The sequence below is a fragment of the Phyllostomus hastatus genome, unplaced genomic scaffold, assembly GCF_019186645.2.
Source record: "Phyllostomus hastatus isolate PE091 unplaced genomic scaffold, TTU_PhHast_1.1 phas_scaffold_555, whole genome shotgun sequence".
NCBI classification, from domain to species: domain Eukaryota; kingdom Metazoa; phylum Chordata; class Mammalia; order Chiroptera; family Phyllostomidae; genus Phyllostomus; species Phyllostomus hastatus.
Genome location: NW_025334036.1, coordinates 3,484,318 through 3,508,783, shown reverse-complemented (window position 1 = coordinate 3,508,783; position 24,466 = coordinate 3,484,318). Strand labels below are relative to the sequence as shown.

The 24,466-nt window shown below is 55.0% G+C and overlaps 2 protein-coding genes and 1 long non-coding RNA gene across 8 annotated transcripts in view; 2 read left to right on the top strand and 1 right to left on the bottom strand.

The window, feature by feature from the left end:
- Positions 1-13,815, bottom strand: part of ZNF710 (zinc finger protein 710) — a 51,308-nt gene extending 37,493 nt beyond the window's left edge. Inside the window, exons 1-2 of one of the 4 annotated variants that reach the window (XM_045824811.1) lie at positions 13,420-13,814; positions 11,927-12,007 (exon numbers count right to left, since the gene is read on the bottom strand). The gene's annotated coding sequence lies outside the window, so the exon portion shown is untranslated. Of the gene's footprint in view, positions 1-11,161; positions 11,183-11,926; positions 12,008-12,397; positions 13,140-13,419 lie in introns of those variants that run through there. The other 3 variants (XM_045824812.1, XM_045824813.1, XM_045824816.1) reach the window with 3 other exon arrangements.
- Positions 5,703-9,299, top strand: LOC123809655. Its single transcript, XR_006784049.1, has 3 exons — positions 5,703-5,802; positions 7,335-7,544; positions 8,383-9,299. It is a non-coding gene; the product is annotated as an uncharacterized LOC123809655 (long non-coding RNA).
- Positions 13,816-14,016: 201 nt separating the features above from the next.
- Positions 14,017-19,520, top strand: LOC123809643. 3 transcript variants are annotated; one of them, XR_006784035.1, is made up of 4 exons: positions 14,017-15,897; positions 16,617-16,778; positions 17,851-17,946; positions 18,259-19,520. XR_006784035.1 is itself a non-coding variant. In XM_045824862.1 (4 exons), exons 1-4 carry the CDS (start codon positions 15,819-15,821, stop codon positions 18,754-18,756), a joined length of 849 nt encoding a protein of 282 aa, XP_045680818.1. In that variant the 5' UTR covers positions 15,551-15,818; the 3' UTR covers positions 18,757-19,520. The 3 variants fall into 3 exon arrangements, 1 of the variants encoding a protein (XP_045680818.1); XR_006784036.1 differs by having other exon boundaries at positions 18,247-19,520; XM_045824862.1 differs by having other exon boundaries at positions 15,551-15,897; positions 17,851-17,960.
- Positions 19,521-24,466: the final 4,946 nt, after the last annotated feature.

The window sequence follows — 24,466 nt, the reverse complement described above, 5'->3', positions numbered from 1 at the left end:
TCTTCTGACGATGGACTCAGAGGGGAGAAAGAAAAGAGGCGTCCGCCGGAGCGGAGACTGTGACTCTCTCTACCTGGCGACGGGGAGTGAATTTCCACCCCGGACACATAAAGGCCTGAAAAGGGAAATCTGGAGGAGAAACGGTGACAGGGTCTACAACAGAAGCAAACAACAGGACAGGAGGCGGGGACGGAGCAGCCCGCACGGGACGGCGTCGGGACGTGTGGGGAGCGGACCGTGCACCGTGCACCGTGCGTGCAGGAGAGACGGCTGGGCGCTCCGGGGAGGGGAGATCCCGCAGGGCTCCACTTCATCATCCCAGCGACGGGAAGGGCCCGGGAAGCAACGGGGGGGTGGGAGGGACGTCTGCGTCGCTCTGTTCCTCTTTCTGATCAAACACTTGAAAGCCTCGCTCAGATATCAAAACTCATCCATGTGGCCGACGGTTACTGGCGCTTCCTGTCCGAGCGTGCGTTCAGCACACAGCTGGGCGCACACTCTCTCCGGGGGCAGGTGCCACGTGCCAGCGCTTCCCCTTCCGTCAGCGGATAAACCAACACGGACAGCGTGGGTCACAGGGACAGGTGCCAGCCCTGGCCCACGGGCCCCCAGGCCTTCCTACCCCCGCGGGCATTCCTCCCTCAGCCCCAAAGGACCCTGCCTCTTTCTGAAGACACGATGACTCCAACGTAGAACATATAAATGACACTGCGCATGAGGACAGGTGCTGCTGGATGACATTCTGTCTCTTAAGGACATCAGATTCTCCCCCCCGGGTGACGCTGTAACCTATACATTATATACAGCCTCGTATTCTATATGGAGAGCTGTGCTCCCCATACAGTGTTCAGCTTCGGCAAACAGGAAGTAGCTAAGACCCTGCTTTGAAAAAAGCACAGGTGTTCTTGTGAGACAAGTCAACAAAAATACCTCCCCCCAAAAACCCCCACCTCTCCCTCCTTTCCATGAAAGAGATGCCATCTGATTGCAGGTGGGGGACAGAAAAACAGCAAAAGTCATTCTTCCAGACTCTTGCAAGTACCCAGTGCCTTGAGCCCCGAGAAGTTCACCATAACACGAAGTGAAGGCACCAGGACGGGCTGCCCCCCTCCGCACCTGGCACCCACCTGAGGCCAGTTCACAGACAGTAATGAAAGTGCCCTTGAAAAAAAAAATGTGAAGGTTCAGACACTCTGATAAAAGCTGGGAACTTCAAATGCAGGACTCAAAGCCCATCCCTAATCCTCCTCGGTGTGTCTGATGTGGCTGCCTGGGCTCCGGGCTGGGGGCCCCACCTGCCGCCCGAGCAGCAGCGCCCTATAGGTGCTCAGTGAGCCAGCAACCCAGCTGGTGAAGGGAGATGGAACTTGACACTCACTTCCCAGGGAGGGGGCGGGCCTAGGCGGAGGTGGGCAACCATTGGCCCTTAACCCATGACGTGGCAGCTCGAGATAAAAGAAGGAAGCAAGAAAACACGGATCTCCAAAGCCAGGTTCCAGGGATCTCTCCATGAACGTGGGCAAGTTCTAGACTTCAGACCTTCCTTCTCTTGGCCTATGGAAACGGTCACCTCTCCGGGGTTGCAGAGGGGAGAGCCTAAAATAGCCCGTGCGAAAATGCACAGCGAAGGCGAGATCCTCCTTCCCACCCTAACCTCCTTTCCTTCTTCAAAGATGACTTTTTTTTATTAGATAATACATGTATAAGGCACAGGATTCAGAATGTAGAACCAGATACCGTGAAACGCCAGCCCCGCCGTGGGAAAACCGCAGTGACCAGTCTCTGAGGGATCCTGGCAGGGCTAAGGCACAGCCAGCCACACTGTCCCTTACTCTCTCACTTAACTGCTCTGTGACCACGTGGGTACACGGGTGCTTTCGCATTCTGTTGCACAGCTGCACACAACCGCACGCTACGGTTGCACAATAATTTATTTACCCATTCTCTATGGGCGAACGTTAACTTTGCTTCCTCTTTTCTTTTTGCTTTTACAAGCAATGATGCAACGAAGGGTCTTGAAAAATGCATCATGTGCCCTGGCCAGGCAGCTCAGTTGGTTAGAGCATCGTCCCGATGCGCCAGGGTTGCAGGTTCGATCCCCAGTCAGGGCACATACAAAAATCTACCAATGAATCCATCAGTAAGTGGAACAACAAGTTGATGTTTCTCTCTCCAAAATCAATTAAAAAAAAAACGCATCATGTTACATATGTGCAACATATCTGTGAGAAGACTTCCCAGAATGACGCAGGCACTTTTAATTTTAATAAGTATTGTCAAAGTCCTCTCTAGACAGGTGGTACTGATGGGCATTCTGTCAGCAATCATGTGTATCTGTTCTCGCTGTCATTTCTTCCCAGTCAAGTTCCCTTGCATTTCCCTTCCTGCTGGTGGGCCGAACCCGTTCTTGAATGGTTAACAAGCACTTGTTTTTTCTGTGCCCCGTCCATGTTCACACCCATTTTAAAAATGGCGTTGATGGTCTTTTTCTTGTTGATTTGTAGGAGCTCTTTAGATATGAAGGGCACTAGCTCTGTCTCTATGGTACGCTGCAAAGACGGTTTCCTAGTCTCGAGAACTCGGAGACTCTTTGACTCTGTCTATGAAGGTTTCTGACTTGTGCAGGGTTGTGTATACGGATCCTTCCCCGGATGGTCTCTGGGATTTAAGTCGTACTCCGTCTTTTCCCGAGGTCCTTGGTTTATATGCATCCTCTTTAATCCACCGGAAATGTAGTTCGTGATAACGTGTTCATTGTGTTTTTCAGACAGCCACCGGGTTGCCTCAGGTCACAAAGGGTTAAATGCCGTCTTCATTTCGCATGAATTTACCATTGAGTCCCTTCTCCTTTCTCTCTTCCAAGTCACGCCCGGCCACCACGCTCCTCCTCTCCACGGCCCCCTCGTCCCTCCGCTCCATGTGTGACCCGAGAGTTGATCGGTGTCACCGTGACTGACAGTCACGCGGGTTGCGCGGAATGTCGGTATCTCCCAGCAGGTGGAGATCTCGGAACCAGCCCTTCCTTCTCCAGCTAAGGACACTGAGGTCCAACCAGGCGCTCTGGACCTGTCCCAGACCACGGGGGGCAGGTCAGTGCTTGTGATTTTTTTTATTACTATTAAAGAAGAAGAGAGTATTGATTTTGGCATAAATTGTGCTCGATCGATAGATATCTATTAAGCAGCTACTCTGCCCAACAGGGAGCCAGGAACCGGGGCTCCAGAACTAAATGACACGGCTCCAGGCTTTTAAGGAGCTCAGAGTCAGGGGGGTGGGGAGGCAGGAGAAGGTGAAGGGGGGGTAATGGTGATGGGAGGAAACTTGACTTGGGGTGCTGAGCACACAATGCAATTAAAAAAAAAAGAAAGAAAAGAGAAGCTCAGAGTCCAGCGTAGCGCCTGAATCCACACACCCGCAGCTTGCGAGGTAAGGCAGCCGTGGCCGATGGATGTGGAAGGGGAGGCTCGTCCTTTAAGCGGTGACGCGGGGAAGACCGAGAAAAGAGACAAGTTTGTAACTGGACCTGGAATGACTAGGACTTTGTTCAAAGATGAAGAAAAGGCGTTTGCCATAAGGGAACAATGGGGCAAAGCAGGGTATCAGGTGGTTCGGAGTCAGGAAAAAAGTAGTCCGGACTAGTTAGCTGTGGAAGGAGGTTTTTTTTTGTTGTTTAAGAAAGCCTCCTCTGAGAACCCACGGTCAGCGGAGGCCCTCAAGACCGCAAGCTAAGAATTATAAATACATGGACCAGCCGGGCCTTCAGGAATCTGGCGGGAGGAAGCATACCCTCCCCGGAGGGACGTTCTCTCGTCTGATACTTCAAAGAACTCTCCCAGGTAGGATTCTAGCAAACCTCCGCTCACAATCAAAAACCACCCTCGAGGGTGGGAATCAGCAGGAGCAGCAAACCACGGACGGGTGCCTGCGGATACTTCAGATCCCGGAATCGCCGGATGCAGAATACAAAATAGGTGTGCTTAATGGGATAAAGGAAATAAAACAGGGAATTCAAGACATAAATAAAGAGGAATCGCTAATTAAAAAAAAAAGACCTTGAAAAAGGATGAAGTAGAAACATAGAAATAAAAAAATAAAGTCATCCAGATTAAAAACTCCAAGGATGAGCATCAATGGTAATAACTGCAATGGATTAAAACACATTACATGTATTAAAACCTGTGAGTTAATATTGATATTAAAAATAACTTATGGAAAGGCTAAGCGGAAGATTAGAGAAAACTAAAGAGAGAATTAGTGAACTGAAAGACAAATAAGAAATTACTCAGAAAACATCACCAAAAAAAAACTAAATGATTGAAAATAAAGCTCTGGCCAGTGTGGCTCAGTTGGTTGGAGCCCTGTCCCATAAACTGAAAGGTTGCAGGTTCGATTCCCAGTCAGGGCACATGCCTGGGTTGTGGGTTCGATCCCAGTTGAGTTGCGTGTGAGAGGCAACCGATCAATGTTTCTCATACCGACGTTTCTCTCCCTCTTTCTCCCTCCTGCCCCCTCTCTCTAAAATCAACAAGCAAGTCCCAGGCAAGGATGAACGGATAGATAGATAAGACTAAGAGACACAAAGGATAGAATCTCACGTACATCTAATTGGAGTTTCCAAAGGAGAGGCTAGAGAGACAGAGGATAGAGAGACAATATTCAAAGAGATAATGCCTTAGAACTTTCTAGAACTGATAAAAAGTCATCAACCTTTGGTTTCAGGAAGCCCAATGAATCGTTAGCCAAATAAAATAAAATACGCTCCTAAGTACATCACAGTGAACTGCAAAACACATGCATGTGCGTGTCCCCACACAACCAAATACATGCATGTGCATGTCCACACACAACCATACCAGCACCACCACCACCAGCAACCACCGGAGAGAAGAGGTTACCTAGGTAACCGGGCCTCCGACTTCTCAGCATCAGCAGGGAAGGCCAGAAGACGGCATCATACTATCTTTAAACACCATGAGAAAATAACGGACAAGCGGACGTTTTATACCCAGCAGAACAATCCGTGTCAGCCAAACAGGAACCGAAAGTGGACGATGAAAAGACCCTCACCCTATGATGTTCTGATCCCAGAAAGGAAGCCTCAGATGCCAGGAGAAACCTCAGGAAGCAAAATGGCAAATACGTGGAAAACCAGAGCCAAGATTAAACAACGTATAACACATCCAAAAATAACGCCCAGTGTGCGGAGTTCAAGAGAGGAGATGCGGTGAGCCTGCTGCACGGCCGCTGGGCGTGAGCGGGGACAACAGTGACTCCACACAAAGCCTCCCGAGGTTCCCGTGTTATTTGAAAAATAACGCCAAAAGGCACCGACCTGACTTGAAACCTTCTGCAGTCGGCACGCATCAAAGAACAGAAATAGAGTGTGTAAGTTCTGAAGCGGTACAACAAAAGTAAAACATAGAGTGAAGGGAAAAAAAAAAACAACGTTCCATCGATGTAAAAGAATGCACAGAGAAAAAAAAAGAACCAGAAAAAGAAGAAACAGAAAGCAGGAACTAAGATGGGAAGAGAGAAACCCACGGATATCCAAAGCTCGACCGCGTGGGAACCCAGCCCTAAGCTGCTTACAGGGGACGTGAGCACAGGGTATGGGTCAGAGTCCCTGTCACAGACCAGGGAAACAAGGAGCAGAGAAGCCAGGCTGCGGCCCCAGGGTGTAGCCGGGAGGGAGGGAGGGGTAGGAAAAGCAGAAGAGAGAGGCCTGAGGAAGACCCAGAGTGAGGAGCCAGAACCCACTGGGGGCAAGATTCCCCACCACAGTACCTGCCACGGAAGAGTCAGGTAAGCAGAGGCCACAAAAGGGGCCACTGGGTGTGACCAGGGGGTGGCCAGGGACCTCTGGGAGAGCAGGTAGGAATAGGGGGTGACACAGTCTCTGGAGAGGGGGCGGGTAGAGGAAGCAGGGACAGCCAGGGTGGACTCCTCCTTGCGAAGCCTTAGCATGCAGAGATGTGATCTGTGATGGGGGGGCGGTGTCAGGAGAAGCAGGGACAAAGGGGAGGGAGCCAGGCGTGTGGTAGCTGCAGTGGGGAGCTGGGGCACAGGAGGATGAGGGCGCCCCGTCCAAGGGAGGCGGCTGCGAGGGCGGGGGCACGTGGCCCAGGTGAGCGGGCCAGGTTTCTCAGTTTGGGGCAGGGCTGCGTGGTGGGGGGGGTGGGGGGGAAGAGTCCAGAATTTTGGAATAATGGCAAGTCCAAGGAGGTCTTGGGGTCTGCAGCTATGCAGCTAGTGAAAGGCTGGGGGGGTGAGGACGGGGTTGGGGGTGGCCCAGGATCTGACGTCACAAGGTGTGGTTAACCAATCGCCAGCCCCTGAGGACACCGGATGCTCCGAGGGAGACCAGCTGGCATGGGGGCCTTGGGAGGTCGCTCGGAAGAGGCTCAGCAACCCTTAAACCTTGGCGATTGTTTCTTTTTGTTTGTTTGTTTGTGTTTTGGTTTGCCAAACACAAGCGCGACAGCATTCCCCATCTGGCAGCCCATCCCACTGATGCCGGCCCCTCCCCCCATCGGGAATGGGACGGGGTCAGGGGTGGCCCTCAGGCACCGCCCAGAAGACGAGTCACACACAACCTGAGTCATCGGAGAAGTGACCGCTCCCTGTGCACACCCAGGACGTGGCCATTCCTGTTTTCTGAACTGAGCACTGTCACCCGATTTTCATTCTCCACTTTGTAGCTACCTGGGGTGCGGGAGACCGCGGGGCGACATTTATTCTTCCCCGCTTCCGACCGCACCCCGAAAACCCCCTCACGTTTCCGAGAGCTCTCTCGGTACTCCCAAAATACACGCGCCACAGAGCACAGATACTTCACACCAGAAAGCCCTTTATGAGGATGGTGGCGGCGACGGGACCAAACCCAACCCTAGAGGTCAACCCACTTCTAACGGCCCTTTCACTGCACTGACGACTTTACAGATTTTAAAGATAATGCACACGGATAAAGAAAAAATCCCGAGAGCGCAGAAAGGAATAAAAGAGAAGACAAAAAGTCCTGTGTGCTCGGGGCGCGGCACTCGGGATGGGGGAGGGGTCGGGTCCTCGAGCCACACACATTAATTAGCAGGTAATAAAAACCAGTTATTGTCCCTTCTGAAGCTGCGGTCGGTCCGACACACATTTGGCCCTGCTCTGGCCTCCGACCTCCTTTAATCCCCTTTCGGAATCCGCACCGATCTCCCCCCACCCCCTCACCCGCCTCATTCCACAGTGCGATGCTTTCAGCACCTTCCACGGGGTCCCAGGAGTTTTAATCTAGCTTGCAGCACTGCACCTGTCTTATTTCCTCATTTTTTTTTTTGCTTGGCCAACAGACACGAGGTGGTGGATCTGGCAGTGACCCCGGCTCTCGTGGGCTAGCCCGGCAACGTATTCGTGACCATGGTATTCGTGACTGTGACCAGTTGGTTTCCTTGGGGAAAACCCTTCCTGTTCCCCGTGGAGTAGGGGCCTCTCCAAGCTCAACTTCCGTTGGACCAGCAAGAGCTCCCGGTGCGTCCTGTCCCACCTGCCCTGTTGGGAAGGTAGGTTCTGGGAGCAGGGCCTCTGGGTACCATCCTGGTTCTGACACTTCCTAAGGGCGTGACTTCTGGAAAGGTATTCAACGTAAATGAGCTAATACATGGAAAGTGGCCCATGTATGGGCGGCTGGCCCATAGGAAGTGCTGGGGGAGATGGGTCAAGATGGGCACTGGCGCCCAGGCGCCCTGGCCGGGTGGGCAGCGGAGCTAGTGAGAGCACCCTCTCGGCGCACCCAGGTTGCGGGTTCGACAAACGGTCAGGGCACGTACAAGAATCACGCACTGAACGCATGAGGAGGTGGAACAACAAATCGATGTTTCTCTCTCTGTCTCTCCCTTCTTCTGTCTCTAAAATCAATAAATAAAAACTGAAAAAAAAAAAAAAAAAGACACTGGCCCCCAGTTCCGGGCGGCTGCAGAGAGACCCCTCGGAGGCTGGCGAAAGCCACGGGTCTTCTCCTCAGCAAAGCGCACGCACACAGACGTAATGCTTTGCACAGCGGCAGTTGGGACGGAAGGCCACCCACAGACGGCAACACGCGAGGATCCCCAGTTTCAGACCGTGGGGCCTCGCTCCAGTGACAGGAGGGCCTCAGGGACAACCAGGCCACGGCGATTCTTCAAGCGTTTTACCCACGCTCGCACGCAAACTGTTCTGCAGGTTCCTCCCACTCTCGTGTTGGGTTCCCCTTTTTCGCAAAAATGTTACACTTTTCTTCCCCAAGGCCCTTTTTGACCCCGGCCAGTATCTCTTTCCCTTCAGGCCAGATCCTTAAGACAATCTCTCCGTGTGCGACAAAGCTCCACACGCTTTCTGTGGATTGTTCTGCTCCCTGTCCAGAGCTCTCAGGGCCCAGCCCCTCTCCACCGCTTCCCGACGTCCCACCAGAGCGTGGACGAGAGCTGCTGCGTCCCCACGGAAGGCACCCCCGAGGTGGGTGCTGTGTAAGCCCAGGTCCTCAGCACATCCGGAGGCTGAACCAACCAGCAAGAGCCCGAGAGCAGCGAGGCCAGAAGGAACCTGTGACTTGACCTGATTCCCTCGTCACCCACGGCAACGACTTGCCCGAGGTCACCCAGCTCGTTCGCAGCGAAGCCACCCGGTTCTGAACTTTGATTCCGTCAGCGTTTCTCAGACTTGACCCTGCACACACGTCTTGCTAAAACGCGGACTCAGCAGGTCTGCCCCGGGGGCCTGAGATTCTGCATTTCCAACAAGCTCCCAGGAGCTGGTAGTGCTGATAGTGCACAGACCACAAGGAGCTGCGAGGGTTGAGGTCAAGGTTAATGGGCTGCCCCACCCTGGTGAAAGCGTCTCCGCCCACCCGCCCCGTGACTGCTCAGATGCCCTTTCTGCAGAAGGGCCTCCCTGCCTCTTCCTCCTCGACTATCAGCTCCCATGGCCTCTGCACTCCTTCCTTTGAAGCACTGGCAACAACTGTAATTAAAGAGCATTTGTGTAATTATTAGTTTAATGCCTGTCTCCCAGGGAGACTGCAAGCTCCACGCGGGCGGGACTGGCTCAGCGACTGGGCAATCTCACACACTGTTGACGAAAGGGTGGCTGCCAGGGTCTGGAATGGCCTGGGCCAGCACCCTGCAGGAGGTGGGCGTGGTTTACACGTGAGGAAAACAACTTCTGTTGGCCTCAAGGACAACAGGGACATACCAGCTTTAAAATTCCCACCAGTTTCAGCCCTGGCTGGTGTGGCTCAGTGGACTGTGTGCAGGCCTGTGAACCAAAGGGACGCTGGTTCAATTCCCAGTCAGGGCACGTGCCTGGGTTGCTGGCCAGGTCCCCAATAGGGGCCTCACGAGAGGCAACCGTACATGGATGTTTCTCTCCCTCTCTGCCTCCCTTTCCTTCTAAAAATAAACAAAGTGTTTTTTAAAAATAAAATGCCCACCTGTTTCAAATACATAACAACCCTAGTTTAAGTTGAAAAGCATACTCCCCCCGGCCCTCTAAAAAGTTTTCCTGAAGCTTTATCAGGTGGGAAACAGTCTCCATTGCACTAATCACTCTGCTTGGAAAACAGTTAAGCCCCCCAACATGCTTCCCCTTAGAGTCGTCACTGGGAGAGGGGTCTTCGGCCGCCGCGAGGGCCCTGGCCGAGAAAGCGGCGGGGGGGGCACGCTCCCTGACCAGTCTCGCGCCTCCCCGGCAGGCCAGCTGCTTTCTCTTCCAGTTCTCCCGCTGCCGCCCTTTCGAGGAGTCCCAACGTTCTGAGTGCCCATCTCCTTGGGGTGAGCACAGACGTCTGACCTCGCCGTCATCCTAAGGAGGCCACGTCTGCGGTCAGTGACCTGCCTGGGTTCCGAGGCCAGCTCGGTGCCCTGGGATGGGCTACTCAACCCCCCTGTGCTTCGGTGCCCCGGGCCTGCCGAGTGGCAATCACTGCGCCGTAGCTAGCAACCGCGAGGACTGAGGGTGGTGATATTCGTCGAGTGCTTGGCCAAGCCTGGCCCGAGACACATAATTATTATCCTTCTCCTGCATCCAGTCCTCACTGTTGTTTTGCACAAGCCGCCACCCTCTGGCTCCACCCCACTCCGGGCTGACTCTCCCCGGCGGCTCCTCCCGCCTCACCTGTCAGGAGCTTGCAAAAAGCAATGACTCACCGCACAACGCCGCGGCGGCTCCCGCCATCAATCACTTCCCTGTCCCTGCGTCCTTGCCTCAGTCGTAGGTCCGTCCCTTCCGGGAGGGAAATCTTGTGCCAACTATCCAGTGCATTTACTCACAACAGGTATTTACCGAGGGCCCTCTACCTGCCAGGCCCTGTGCTGGGCACAGGGGCATCTCGGGGAACACGAAGACACACCTGGACCCTCCTGAAATGACGGTGTACAGGGAGCTCTGATCCACCAGGAGAGGTCAGACCCTTACACCCCGCCTCTGCCCCAGACCAATCGCAAGTATCAAAGCATGAAGAAAGCATTCCAGATTTAAAAAAAAAAAAAAAAAGGCGCTAAGCGTGACTTGGGAACAGCCTGTTCAACGGGTAGACTTTGAAGAAGTCTGTGTTAAAACAGCCAGAAGCACCCGGTTTTCCCCCCTAGCAGCCACACGGCCCGTCAAATCCTCCCGGACAGTCTGCGGAACACGCTCGGAAAATAAGGCCCCATTCCCCTGTCTCACGCATCCCCTGTCTCACGCGCGCGGAGCACCTGCCCGTGGTTTCGTGTTCTCAAAGCCAGGAAGGGCTCCCCAGCAGGCAGAGAGGCAGCAGCCCCGTGGAAAGAGCCGTGGAAATGAACTCGGAAGGTCCAGGGTCAAGGGCTGGCTCTGCGGCGTCCTGCGGGCCTCCGGGCCCGGAGCGGGTCTCCTGCCTCGGTTTCTGTTTCCACGACCTCTAAGCTCCTCTTCTGGCTTGGACACCCAAGGGCTGGGATCAACCCCCGAGGACAGGAGACTCAGCGGGTTCACGGCTCCCTTAGTTCCACGCCACCAGCTACTGCCCAGGGACTGGGGAGGGGGACGTGCAAGCCTGATGGGGAGCCCTTGTGAGGGGGGACATGCTCCGACTCCCAAGACGCCCGCCTGCACCTGCACTTCCTCCCTCCCTCCTTCCCAGTGTCAGACTCCGGCTTTCCAGGCACAACCCTGAGAGAAGCACCTTCAGGCCGCAAGGCACATCTAAAATAGAAGTTGTACAAAGTCTCCGGTGGGCCCACTCGTCTGTCTTCCTCCAACTCGAAAACCACTCTAGACCTGGCCTGTCTCCTTGTCTCCTCCAGACACGGAGCCTAAAAATAAGGCTCACCGGGTGGGGGGGGGGGGCGGGGAATGGAAATGACCCCCAAGGGCAGAACCAATGACCTGCTGGCCACACGCCACAGAACGGACTCGCCCCGGGGGGATCTGCTCTGGGGAGAAGAGTGAGATGCCAGCCCCCGCTGCACCTCACTGTGTCGGCCTCCACGGGCACTCGGGGGAGCCTGCAGGGAGGACCATGTGACCCAAACGCCCCACGCCCCCTCCCCAGTGGCCAGCAGCCCACACACACTACCCTCAGGCCAGAAGGCCAGGCTCTGCAGGTTACGGCAGCCCACGGGCGACCGATGAAGAGGTCCCGTTCCGAGACGGGCAGGTGCCTGGCACAGGGTGACTGACACCTGGCCAGAGCGCCACCTGATGAAACCGCCGGAAAAGCTCTAGAAAAGAACATTCCCTTTAAACCTAATGAGAAAGAGACAACCATACTTCGTCTCCAAAATCAAAACCAGACAGGTCCACGGCTTTGGTCACGAACACGAAGGGCACACACAGGTCTCACCGCGCTGGGGGGTGGGGTGGGGTTTCTTGCCCTCCCGACCTGGCCCGGCAGGTCCTCCAAAAGCCCTCTGCGCGGCAGACACGAACTCCGCCTGTGGTTACTTACACGTATTCAAGGCAGGGCTGAAAGAGTAGCTTCAAAGTTGGCTGGGTGACCCTCAAGGGTGCAAAGTCCTTCTCCGAACACCTGTGGGGAAATTTGGCAAATTTCCCAGGAGCCCACCGACACTGGTTATATCCCCTCCAGATCGCAGCAGGTGGGGATTTAGGACGTTCGGCCAGCAGCCCCAGGGAGGTCCTGGAGAAGGGTCCCTCCCTGGAACGGCCAACCCCTCACAGGGTCCCCATGGAGAGGCAGTGAGGCTTACGCTGCGCCTTGCCCCAACCATCGCGGAGCTTAGAGAGACATTAATGACCGTTTTGGGTTAGTTAAAACCCACACAAGCACCTCCCTGGCCTCTTAAATCTTCCCAAACTACAGCTCAGACTGGAGGCAAACAGTGGCAGCGACCATAAAAGTCATCTTAAAAGGCAACTTGGAAAAACAAAACAAAACCAAAAAAACCCCGATACGCACTAGTTAGCAAGTCCGCGGTTGGGTGGGGGGGGCGGTGGCAGAGGGCCGGATCTGCGGGATCTGCGCGCCGGGGCAGAGACGCAAGGCTGCCCCAACGGTCCCCGGGCCCCCCCTCCGCGCTCAACCCGGCAGCCTCGAGGCCCCCAATCTGACGCGGAGGATCACACCCCCATCTCTGTCCAATTAGGAAAATGACCGCGAGGAGACGTTGAGAGTGGGCGACCAGGAAGGAGGACGGAGACTCGGGAGACTCCGGACAGGCCCGTGGGGACCCGGCCAGCCGGCGAGCGTCTTCAACAGGTCCCCGGCTGGGGCGCCCCGACGCCGTTCCGGCGGGGGGCCCCCCGGCGCACGGCTGCCCTCGGGGACCCCCGAGCCCCCGGAGGCGCGCTCCGCCCTCCCCCACCCCGGGTGTCGGGGACGCGCGGCCACCCCACCCGCCCGGAGAGTAAAGTTTGTGGGCAGCCGAGGGGCGGGGCGGCGCGGCTGGGGGGTGAAACTTTGAGTCCCGGGCGGGCGGCGGGGGGGAGCGCGCCGGCGCCGGGACACCCACGTGCGGGCCCCGCAGCAGCAGCAGCCGCCGCCGCCGCCGCCGCCACGGCCCGGGCCTCCTGCGCGGCCGCCGCCACCGCGGCGCTTCCCTTTCATTTCTGCTTCTCTCTCTCGCTCTCTCTTCCTCTCTCCTCCGTCTCCCGTTCGCGCGCTCTCCTCCCTCCCTTCCCCCTCCTCCCAGCTCCCGCTCCCCGCCCCCCCCCCGCAGACGCCATCTCTCCCTCTTTCCCCCGCTCTCCCTCTCTCCCTCCAGCTTGCCGGCAGGAGGGAATGTGGAAGTGAAAGGGAAAGACGACATGTTTGCGGCGCTGCGCGGGCCTGCGCGCGGCCGTCCCCGGGGACAGGCGGGGGGCGGGCCGGCCCCGGCCGCAGCGACCCACCCCCGCGCCCCCCGCGCCCCCGCCGCCGCCCGCCTGCCCGACCGCCCACCCGCCCGGGGCTGCGGGGCCGGGGCCGCGCGGGACACTCACCCTGGTCCGGGCGCGGCTCCTGGGCTGGGGCCCTCGGCGGGCCGGGGGCTCCTGCTACCCACCGCCCGGGCTGCTGCTGCGCGCCCGCCGCCGCCTCCACGCGCGCCCGCCGCCCGCTCCGCCGCCCGCCCTCCGCGGCTCTCTCTCTCCCTCTCTCTCTCTCCCTCTCTCTCTCTCTCTCTCTCTCCCTCTCTCTCTCTCCCTCTCTCTCCGTCTCTCTCTCGCTCTCTCTCCCTCTCGCTCCTCTCCCTCCCTGGAAGAAGGGAACGAGGCAGGGCTGACGTGAAGGGATGCAAAACAGCTCCTCCTAACCCAGCTCGCAGAGGAAGAGAGACAGAAAAGCAGCCCTTTTATCTCTCTTTTGTTTTCTCACTTCCTTCCACCCCCCCACCCCCTCCTGTCAGCCCAAGTTTTCTTTTCTCTTTCCACCGCAGACAGGATTTTTTTCTTCCTCTCTTTCTCTGCCTTTCGGTTCAACTCTCCCACTCAAATGGAAAGCCTGGAGGGTTTGCGGGGGCCCCCCCTCCCGGGTTTTTTTTTCTTCCCTCTTTTCTTCCTTCTTCCTCCTTTCTTATTTCTCTAAAAGGGTTTTGTTGGCTGTGGGAGTTTCGTTTGAAAATCAAGTCACGCCTTTTTTTTTTCCTCCTTTTCTTTCTCTCTCTCTCTTTTTTTTTTTTCTCCTTTCAGAAAAGGGGAACAAAGATGAAGTGAAGCGGGGGAGAGGGGCAGCGGCAGCGCCTCGCATGGAAGTGGGGGGGCCCGGCCCGGCACAAAGGGGCCCCAGGGACCGCGCGCCACCCCCCAGCCCAGGGGAAGCCTGGGGCGTCCTCAGGAAGGGGAGCTGGGAGGTGGGGGGCGCGGCTCCGGGTGCCGCCCAGCCGCCCCTCCCCGGCCCCGAGGTGGAGGGCTGGGTGTGTTCTGTACTCCTGTATTTTTAAAGTAGGCAGATGGGCTCGGGGCAGACGTCCCCGCACCGCGCCGAACTGTAAAAGAGCCTTGAAACAGCTGTTGGCAGAGCCCTGGACAGCCAGGCTCGAGGGAGCGGCGCGGGCGGCGAGCGCGCGCCCGGCCCGCGTGGGGACGGGGCTGGGGGAGCCGGGGTCGTCGTCCTCTGGTGGACCCTCCAATCCCAGGCCCTGGGCCTGGGCCCCGCTCTCACGGCTGGGGGCGCCGAGGCGTGGCCGCTCTCCGCGCGGGGTCAGGCCCTCGCGCCTCCCTGCAGGGGTCTTGGCACAGCCTGGCCTCCCTCCAGCTCCCCGGCAGGCCGGACCCTCGGCCTCCAACCAGCAGGGCCCACCCCTCCGAGCCGCGTCTTGACTCCCAGGAGGCGCTCGGAACAGAGCCGGGCAGAGCCACCACGAAGGGTCAATTATTCATGGGGCGCCTGGGCGTGCTCCCAAGACCTGCTCTGCCCTTGGCCTCTCCGGGGAAGTGGGGAGATGACAGGGGAAAAGTTCCCAGAGCAAAGTTGGCCACATTCCTCATTTTCCCAAGTAAGTATTGAGCACCTGCTGGATGCCTGGGACTCGGACTGGGGCTGCTGCCAGGGGTTGGGGAAAAAAACGTGAGGTCTCCGTGGCGCCCCCCCCTCCCCGACTCAACCCCCCAGAGTTTCCGCAGGAAACAATGCCGGAGAAGGCCGCGGCTTCAAGACCATGTCAGGGAGAGGAAGGAAAGCCTGGATCTTTCGCCTCCCGCCTCTCTTCCTTCTCTTCCTTCCTCCCGGCTGCATCTCCTTGGCTCCGCCCCTTCTCATCAATTCCTCCCACACTTCCCTGCTTTCCCTGGCTTTTCACTAGAGGGTCCCTTCTCCCAGCGAGGAGCAGATGCTGAGCCCCATTGTCTCTCCCCCCCTCCGTGACTGCAGCCTCCCGGGACCGACCTGCTGCTCTTCACCCCTTCCCCGCCCCCCACGCCCCAGCCCGGAGGCCTGGGCCTTTGGTGACTGGAGCCCCAAGGCCACTGCCCCTCACCCCACCCTAAGCCAGCTCCTGGGGATGACTTCCGTCACTCAGAACACGGTTTGTTTCTGACTGGGAGTGGGGAAACAGGAGCCCGAGACTTGGCTTGAGCGAGGAGGGCACCTTGGTGTGCATGTCAGCTCAGAGAACACCCCTCTTCCTCCGTGACCCCCGAGCCTGCGCCCGCTCTGCCCTCTCACGGGGAAGCCACGTTTCTGCCGTCGTAGGTCCTTCCGCTCAGGGCACCGAAGCGGCATCCTTCCAACAAAGCACAACGTAGCTCTGATAGGCAAGCGTCCATTGAACACATGTCTCCTGAGTGTCGGCTGGGTGCGTGCTCTCGCGCTGGGCGCGGAGGACCCCCAGCGGCCCTGGCCCTCCATCAGGCCTTGCAGACCCGGGAAGCGGAGAGCAGACAAGCAGCCACGAGGCCGGGGGATGCACATCCAGAGGAGCCAAGGAAGCGTCCACGCGGGTGTTCAGGGGTGGCTTTCTGGAGAAGGTTACACCGAGATGGGTAGGCCTGGGCCGAGCAAACGTGTGGGCAGGCACAGCCTGTCCAAAGCCCCCAGGGCAGGAGAGCACATTCGTACGGATTCTGGGAACTGCCACAAGTAATCTCTGCAGGGTGGATGCGTGCGGGGGAGTAGGGAGCGAGGGCAGCGGCAGGGAATGCTCGGGGGAGGAGACAGCAGGGAGGGCCACCGTGATGACCAGGCATCGTGATGACCAGGCATGGGGGGGCAGGGAGAAGGTAGCGGGTACCAGGGAGACGTTCCCATTTCAGCCTCTTGACTTGCTAACTCCATGCCCTTGGGTGACTTAGACTCAGTTTCCCCATTTATAAAACGGGGGAGAGCAGGTCAGTGGGCTGCAAAGGCAGCGCCTTCTGATAAAGGACCCAGGCTTCCTCGCTGCGCGCCCCTGGGCCAGTTGGCCGCTCTGAGTCTCTGTTTTCTCATCTGTAAAATGGGGGTGAACACGCCGGTCTCACAGCGTTGCTGGGAAGCTGGCATGAGCCCGTGCACACACAGCGTGGTGTCCGGTGCAGAGTGTCGATAACGTGGTAGCTTCCGTTCATGAGTTTTATAAATCAGGGAGTGACGGGGAGGTGCCTTTACTCCCGTAACATGAGATTATGTTCTGGGGTGAAACCAGAATGACTCACCATGTCAGAAATGAGATGAGCTCTCAGCGGAGGAAGCGGTCATTGAAACATGCCGTGTGTCCCAACAGGAGGCCGGGGTGCGGAACACCTACGTCTCGTCTTGGTGGCCAACGTGTTATCTCAGGGAGCTCGACTGGGGTGTGGAGATGGGTTGCGAAGGGCTGGCCTCCTCCGTGGAGAAGCAGCCTGCCGGAAGAACAGACAGGGGTCGGAAAAGCGGGCCCCTAGGGGTAGGTACCTGGCCGGGTTTGCCCAGTGGAGAGCGGCAGACTAGGGGAGGGAAGGCGAGAAAGGAGTATTGGCTCCTCTGGAGTCCAATGTAAATCTCAGCCTTTCGCTTGGGTTCCTCGTTCCCCAAGCCACGTGTAGATGAACTCTGGCACCAGTGCCTGCCCCCTGGATCCGGGCACACCAGTGTTCCAGGTCCTGTACTGTAATCATTTGGCACGTCTATTATTTCTTCATAACACGAGTTCATTGTGAAAGAATAGGAAAGTCAGCTGAGCAAAACGGAAGAGGAACCCCCACGGAGCCACTGTAGTTCCGTGTACATACATCTGTGGCCGTTCCATGCCCACGGAGTCACGTGGAAGTGCACGTAACAAAACTGTACAAAGGAAACGTTGCCCCACAAACGAGTGACTACACGTGTAGATACGTTATTTTTACAAAGTTGACAAAAATGATGTAACCCTGTACCTACTGCATTGCAGCCACTTTTGCCCAATGCTGTATCACCAAATATCTTTCTCTCTCCACAAACATCCTCATTATCGTTCTTAACGAACATTACTCCGTGACGTGCACGCATCTTAACTTGTGTAAACCCATCGTCGGACTTGTGGGGTGTTGCCAGGTTTTCACTCTTATGGGTGATGAATATACCGTCTCCTTTGTGACAGGCAGATGCCATATTCTGACGGACCAAGGCACAGGAATCTAAAAAAGGTCCCGAGGTCACAGCCGTGGGGTGGCAGAGCCAGGGTTCACAGCCCGTGTCCAGTTGGGAGTTCCTTTGAGCATCTGTTTTCTCTTTAAAGAGACAGGCCCCTCTCCCTCCCCTTTATCTTCTTCTAGTCCAGGTTGCCTCCCTGGGAGAACCTGTCTGGGCAGGTGACCCACTTCCCTCTCTGACTTAAGGTTTTATTTATTTATCTTTAGAGAGAGGGGAAGGGAGGGAGAAAGAGAGGGAGAGAAACATCCATGTGCGGTTGCCTCTCACATGGCCCCGACTGGGACATGGCCCGCAACCCAGGCATGTGCCGTGACTGGGAATCAAACCCACAACCTTTTGGTTTGCAGCCCATGCTCAATCCACTGAGCTACACCAGCCAAGGCATCTGGCACCTTTTCAATTCACTGATGTCAGCGTCCTGGGACTGGGAGGAATGAAGGCAGGTAATACAGGACAGGTAATGCATGAGAGTGTATTTCGTAAATTGGGAAACAGGTGTGAATGTTACTAGGCCTGAAGTCACGGTCGGACTCTGCCAGGGTTTAGCCACAGCTCCTGACCTGCGCAGGCCCAGGAACAAGCCTCCAGACTCTCACTAGACAGAAAGAAGTGGGCTGTTCTGATGCAGAAGCCGTCCAGGGGGTCTCCCGGGGGGGGGGGGGCTTTCAGAAGCCCCACGGTGGCCACCCCTCGAGCTGAAGTGGGCAGGAAGGGTTGTTATTGCACGGTTTATTCATCCTCAGGGTTTCCCCCAGGGAGGACGCACGCAGGCCACAGACCTCCCAGAATGTTCCTCTCCATCTCCGAAACGCGGAGGCGTGTCGTACACTGAGAACGCCGATGAAGTACCGCTCGTCGGTGTTTCCAGGGGCGTGCTCACCGGAGGGACCGCGGGGAGGCTAGCGGGGGATTATTCAGACCCGCGGCTCTCCTCGACGGATCCAGACGAACATTTGCAGAACTATCGGTGGCGTGGCCCTGCTTCCTGTCCGATGTTTAGTACCACCCCTCCGCGCTGGGATGCGCCAAGGGGAGGTGTCGGCCCCCGGGATCGAACTGAGAGGGGGGCTGCAGAAGGCAGACGTTTCACAGACCCCCTTCCCATTATCCCTTCTTCAGTGGAAGGGCGCCCAGGGCTCCCTGGAGACGGCGGGGGACCTGGGGCTAATGGCGCGTCACTGCGACCTGCAGTGGCGACCCAGTCCCACAGGAAATGTGAGGGGCAGCGACCCTACATTCTGAGAAGTATGTAACAATCTAGGAATGATCCAGGCTTTGGGGGGGGAACCCCGAGGAAGCCGAAGTCTGTGCGGGGTGAACATCCGGCATTGGCAGGTGGTTTTCCCAGCAGAAGAGACAGGGGGCGTCCACGCAGCCACCTCTAAGGACCGCCCCCTCGCCTGGGACCAAGGGTGCGTATTGGCGCGGATTGATTCCCAATGACGTCGCTGGCCTTATTTGCATAAATATAAGACTAAAAATAACGCCCAAGGAAACGTAGGCGTGGACCGTAAACAGGAAACTGCTCACTTCGCCAGTTAAAAAACAAATACATACAGAAAAGCTCACTGGGACAAAGCCTTTGGAATGTCACTGAATGTCCGAGATCAAGGGGAACTTAAACGTTTACAGCCTTCGGCTCCGCAACTTTAGTTCTAGAATTCTGTGTGTAAGAATCTGCAGGGTGGACAAAGATGCGTGTCAAGGATGTTTACCAGAATGTTATTTATGTTGGCAAAAATTACAAACAGATAAAAGGAAAAGGGAAGTCAAGGAAGAAAAAAACCGAAGTAGTCACAATGAGGAAACGGTTGAAGTAATGGTCTGATACTATATAGCTATTAAGAAAACATGTTTTTGAAGACTGCTTAATGAATTGGGGAATGTTGGTAATATATTGAGAGCAATCCAAAATTGCATATGCAACAGAACTATATTTTTGTGCAATGTTGTATACACTTGTATATTTATCCCCCAAAAATACATGTAAAAGAAAAAGACTTAGAAATGCAAATAAGTTAAAGCTTTTTCTGTTTTTTTTAATTATAGGTGATTTTTATTTTCTTCTTTTTTAGCATATTTGCCAAATTTCTATAATGATTATATTATTTAAAAAAAAATTTTTTAGCCCTGGCTGGTGTGGCTCAGTGGATTGAGTGCTGGCCCTGGGAAGCAAGGGGTTGCCAGTTCGATCCCCACTCAGGGCACATGCCTGGGTTGCGAGCCAGGTCCCCAGTAGTGGGTGTGCGAGAGGCAACCAAACATTGATGTTTCTCTCCCTCTCTTTCTCCTTCCCTTCCCCTCTAAAAATAAATAAATAAATCCTTTAAATATTTTTTAAAATTTATTTTTAAAGAGAGGAAGAAAGGGGAGAGTAATATCAATGTGCGATGTATACATCAATAGGTTTCCACTCGCACGCCCCCCCCACTGGGGCCCCAGCCCACCACCCAGGCATGTGCCCTGAGTGGGAATCGAACTGGTGACGTTTCAGTTCACAGGCCAGCACTCAATCCACTGAGCCACACCAGCCAGGGCTGGCTATACTATTTTTAAACAACAACATATAGTTAGAGGACAGACTTAGGGTTCTCGTTCACTCCATAGTCAAGGGCCCAGGCCAGGCCTTCAAGGAGCTTACAGTCGGAAACAGCGGAGCGAACAGGAAGTCCTGCGGCAGGACGCAGTTGCTTCTCCCGCACTGGAGATGTGTGAGGGCCTGGCAGGAAAGAGGAACCAGTGTTTTGGTTGCTGATGATTTGGGCTCTGAGGTTGAATAGACTCTCTATTGTGAAAGTGTATTGTGCAAAAAGAATGGGGCTTTTTGTGAAGGGAGATAAAGAGTTGCGGGGTGGGAACTGGGAGGACAGGGGAGGAGGAGGCAGGCCTGGAAGCCGTGGGGGGGTGGGGAAGGAAAAGGGAAGGTTTATTCATCCTTCCCAGGGATTGTGGGATTGTGGGATTGTGGGCGGGGCCACCCTGCAGATCCCTGCACGTGGTTCTCCCCAGCCTGCCCCTGGGTCCCGTGTCCAGGGCCTGCGAGTGAGGGGTGGGGTGGGGGTGCTCAGTAAATGTGTATCGTTCATAAGGACAGATAAATGCATCAGCATGTAACCTCGGGGGTTACTCGCATGAATTTCCTTGACGGCATTCATTAAACATGTGGTCTCTGGGGGGAAAAAAGACAGTACTGTGTATGATGATGAGACCAGAGGAGTAAGGTAGGTCTACGCTGTAATGTCAGGAGAACCCTGGGTTCCACTCGGATTGCGGCAGGGACTGGAGTCGAAGGAGCTCTCGGCCCTTTTGACTGGCGTGACCTTGGCCAGACTCCTGAGGCGGATGCTTCACTCCCTAGAATCGGGGTGACCTGCGCGGCCGAGGTCAAACGAGATCGTGCACGTAGGATGATGCCGTGTGGACTGGAATGCACTCGGCACGTGGGTGGAAGGAGCCGCGGACGTTACTGTGTTTGCCTGGAAACCCCCAGGTTGCACCTGACTGGCAGGGGTGCCACAGGGGGGTGGCTTTGCTGTGTCGAATTTCCAGATATTGGTTCTCTTTTTGGTCTCCTCCCTTTGCCTTTCTGCCTCACTTCATCACCACACATTTATTGAGAACCCTGAAAGTGCTAGCCACCTTCTAGGGTCCCCCAGGCAACCAAGGTGGGCAACCTAAGACTAGCAAACATGCCCTGGCTGGTGTGGCTCAGTGGACTGAGTGCAGGCCTGCGAATCAAAGGGTCACCAGCTTGACTCCCAGTCAGGGCACATGCCTGGGTGTGGGCCAGGTCCCCAGCAGGGGGTGTGTGAGAGGCAACCACACATTGATGTGTCTCTCCCTCTCTAACAAATAGGCAAATAAAATCTTTAAACAAAATTAAAAAAGACTGGTCAGCAGAAAAAGGATACCTAGCTGTCACTTTTGGGAAGCTTTCTTAGAAGAGGTGATAGTTTGTGAAATGGGTTTTGAACCCTGGCTTGTGTGGCTCAGTTGGTTGGGCGTCATCTTGCAAACCAAAAGTTTGCAGGTTCAATTCCTGGCCAGGGCAGACACCTAGGTTGTGAGCTTGGTCCCCAGGCAGAGCGCGTGCAAGAAGCAACCGATCGATGTTTCTCACGTCAACGTTTTCTCTTTCTTCCTCCCTTCCCCCTCTCTGGAATCAATAAAAGAAAAAAAAAATAATGAAAAATAGGTCTTGACAGGAAAGTGGGGACCTGCTCAGCAAAGCAGGGAGGACAGGGCCTTGGGCAGGGGGACAGAGTTTAGGGAGTTACTTCGCACCCCTCTGAGCCCTGGTTTCTGGCTCTGAAGAACCAACCCCACCCGGCCCCTCGTGGACACGGTGCCCGCCGTGTGCCTAGTGTAGCTCGGCCCCTGGCCCGTAGTCAGCTCTGAAAAAGGCCAGTGCTTTGTCCCTTTGTATCCAAATCACTTCCTCTTGAGGCTTACTTCCTGTTCACATTTTGTTCTGTCCGCCAGTTCCTGGGGACACAGTGACTGCTGGCTTGGGCTGTCAGTTGCTCAGCCCACTTTCCAGGGTCTGCAGAAGAGTTTAAAGAACAGATCTTATTTTCCGCCGTCAGGAAAATCCCACTACATTTGAAATGCAGACATCCGAGGGCCCAGCTCTCTGTTTGCAATATGCTGAAACGAGAAACTCGTATTAGAAATCAGAAATTGAAAATTCTCCAACATTGCCTTTGGGGAAAGGAGGAAATCAAGAACCAACTGTTAATTAAGAAAAATGACAGAGAATTGCCCCTATGAAAACCAGCAAGACACGTGTTAGGTTTTACCCAAAAAGTTCTGTAGCTTTTGTGATGATGTTATTAGGAAACCGAGAAAAAGTTAAACAAAATATCCATGAAGTCATTCACTAATAATTTTTTTTTAAAAAGCAACTCCCCAACTAAAGATAAGGAAGGAAGGAATCAGGGGACAAAGCAGAAAAGAGTAATTTAGAAACTAAAAAAAAAAACCAAACAGTTGAGCACATAATACCTATGTTTTTGAGCTGGTTCTCTTAGTAAAAACAAAAGTCCAAATAATACAAGGGACAAATGTAACAAAGAAAAAAATAAAACAGAAACAAACGCAACTTAAGGTGAAGTAAAGGTGGCAATCCCAACAGACACAAGCTGAAAATAGAAAAAGATATTATGTGAAATTGCTGACAGATTTGAAAACTTGAATGAACCAGATAGTTTTCTAGGGTAAAAAAAAATAGTGGAGTTTCCTCTCCTTGAGAGGATCAGAAGCTGAAAATGTGAACTACCTCCTTGGGTCTCTGCTCAAAGGCTCCCTGGACAGAGAACTGCCCCTCCCGCCCCCCCCGCCACCATCAGCTTTTAAAGCGACACCCCCACCCCTCCTCCTCCCCATCCCCCACCCTCCCCACCCCCATTTCCATGTCTCAGCAGCTGATGAGACATATGCTCAGTTGCTGATGTGTCTCCCTTCTCTCCTCACGGGAATAGGAACTTCCTGAGAAAAGAGAACTTTTCTTTAAAAAAAAAATTAAGCATTTTGTGATAATAGTGGGATTTTTTAAATTAAATGTTTTATTTTGAGGTCATTGTAAGAAATCTGGTTTGCATGCTGCTGTGGCCCCGCCCAACCACACTGGGGTGGGCACAGAGCGGGCACCTGAAGTAAGTACTTGTTTCAGGAATAAATGAGCAGGAGAAGGATTTAAGAAAGCTATCAGCCCTGGCTGGTGTGGCTCAGTGGATTGAATGCCAGCCTGCAAACCAAAGGGTTGCCGGTTTGATTCCCAGTCGGGGCACATGCCTGGGCTGCTGGGCAGGTCCCCAGCTTGGAGCACATGAGAGGCAGCCACACATTGATGTTTCTCTCCCTCTCTTTAGACAAAACAAAACAAAACAAAAACAAAAAAAAGAAAGCTATCAAAAACATTGCCCCCCAAAGTTCTGAGTCCAGATGGTTTTACTGGGGGGAGAGGGGAGTCATTGAGCGTTTTGAGGCATGGGTAACTCTGAGTTACATAAATTAGCCCAGAACACAGCGTTTTCCTTGTGAAGAAAATTAGATTTTTTTCCCTAAGAGATGCAAGAGAGGACCTTAACAAAGAAAGACATGCCCTGTGTCGGATGCCCTGTGTCTAATGTACAGATGGAAAGGTCAAACCGATGTACAGGCTTAGTGCTGATTCAAATGTGACTCTTTTTCAAACGTTAAAGAGAAGATGATACAGAGCTGGGCCTTCAGCAGCCGGCAGAGGAACCTTGACCTTGGCTTAGCTTGGTTGCTGTCCCTAAACACCAAAAGGTCGAGGGCTCCACACAGCCTGTGAGCATCTCATGGCTGTGACAGACGGGGGGCGGGGAGGGGAGTGAACAGAGCACGGCTGTCTCACCTCCTCTCTCCAGTGGGTCTTGTTCTCTGCAGGCCCCGCCTCCCCCCTGCCGCCTCTGGCCCAGGTGCTGACAGACCACCTCCTGCTGCGACTCCTCTCCTTCCCTGTGGGGGGGGGGGCGTCCAGAATGACCGGAACCACGGGGGAGTGGCAAAGGCTCATGCCTTCCTCGTCCCCTGGTAAAAAAGCAGACGTGAGAGGGTGTTCTCCTGGGTACACCTGTGTCGGGAAAGAGGGAAACCAGACCACGGGAAGGGAAGTTCACCCAGGAGAGCCCCTGAGACGCTCGCGAGCCCTCTTCCCACCTGCACCGGCGCCTCCCCCTGGGTCTCCGTAACTAAACGTGCTTTTGCTCAAACCAACCAGCACTCGTGACGAATACGGACAAGGTTTTCGGATCCCAAACCTTTTTTATTTATCGCCCATGGTTGTGAGTGTTTGCTTTCTGTTTCCTGGATTGAATAAGTGTTTTCAGGGAGCTCAGGAACTTGACAATTAGAAGTCCCCCCTCCCTCCCCTCTCCCTGCGGGGAATCCTGCACCGGGCAGCTGCCCCGGCTCAGTGCCTGGAAGGCCCAGTCGGGC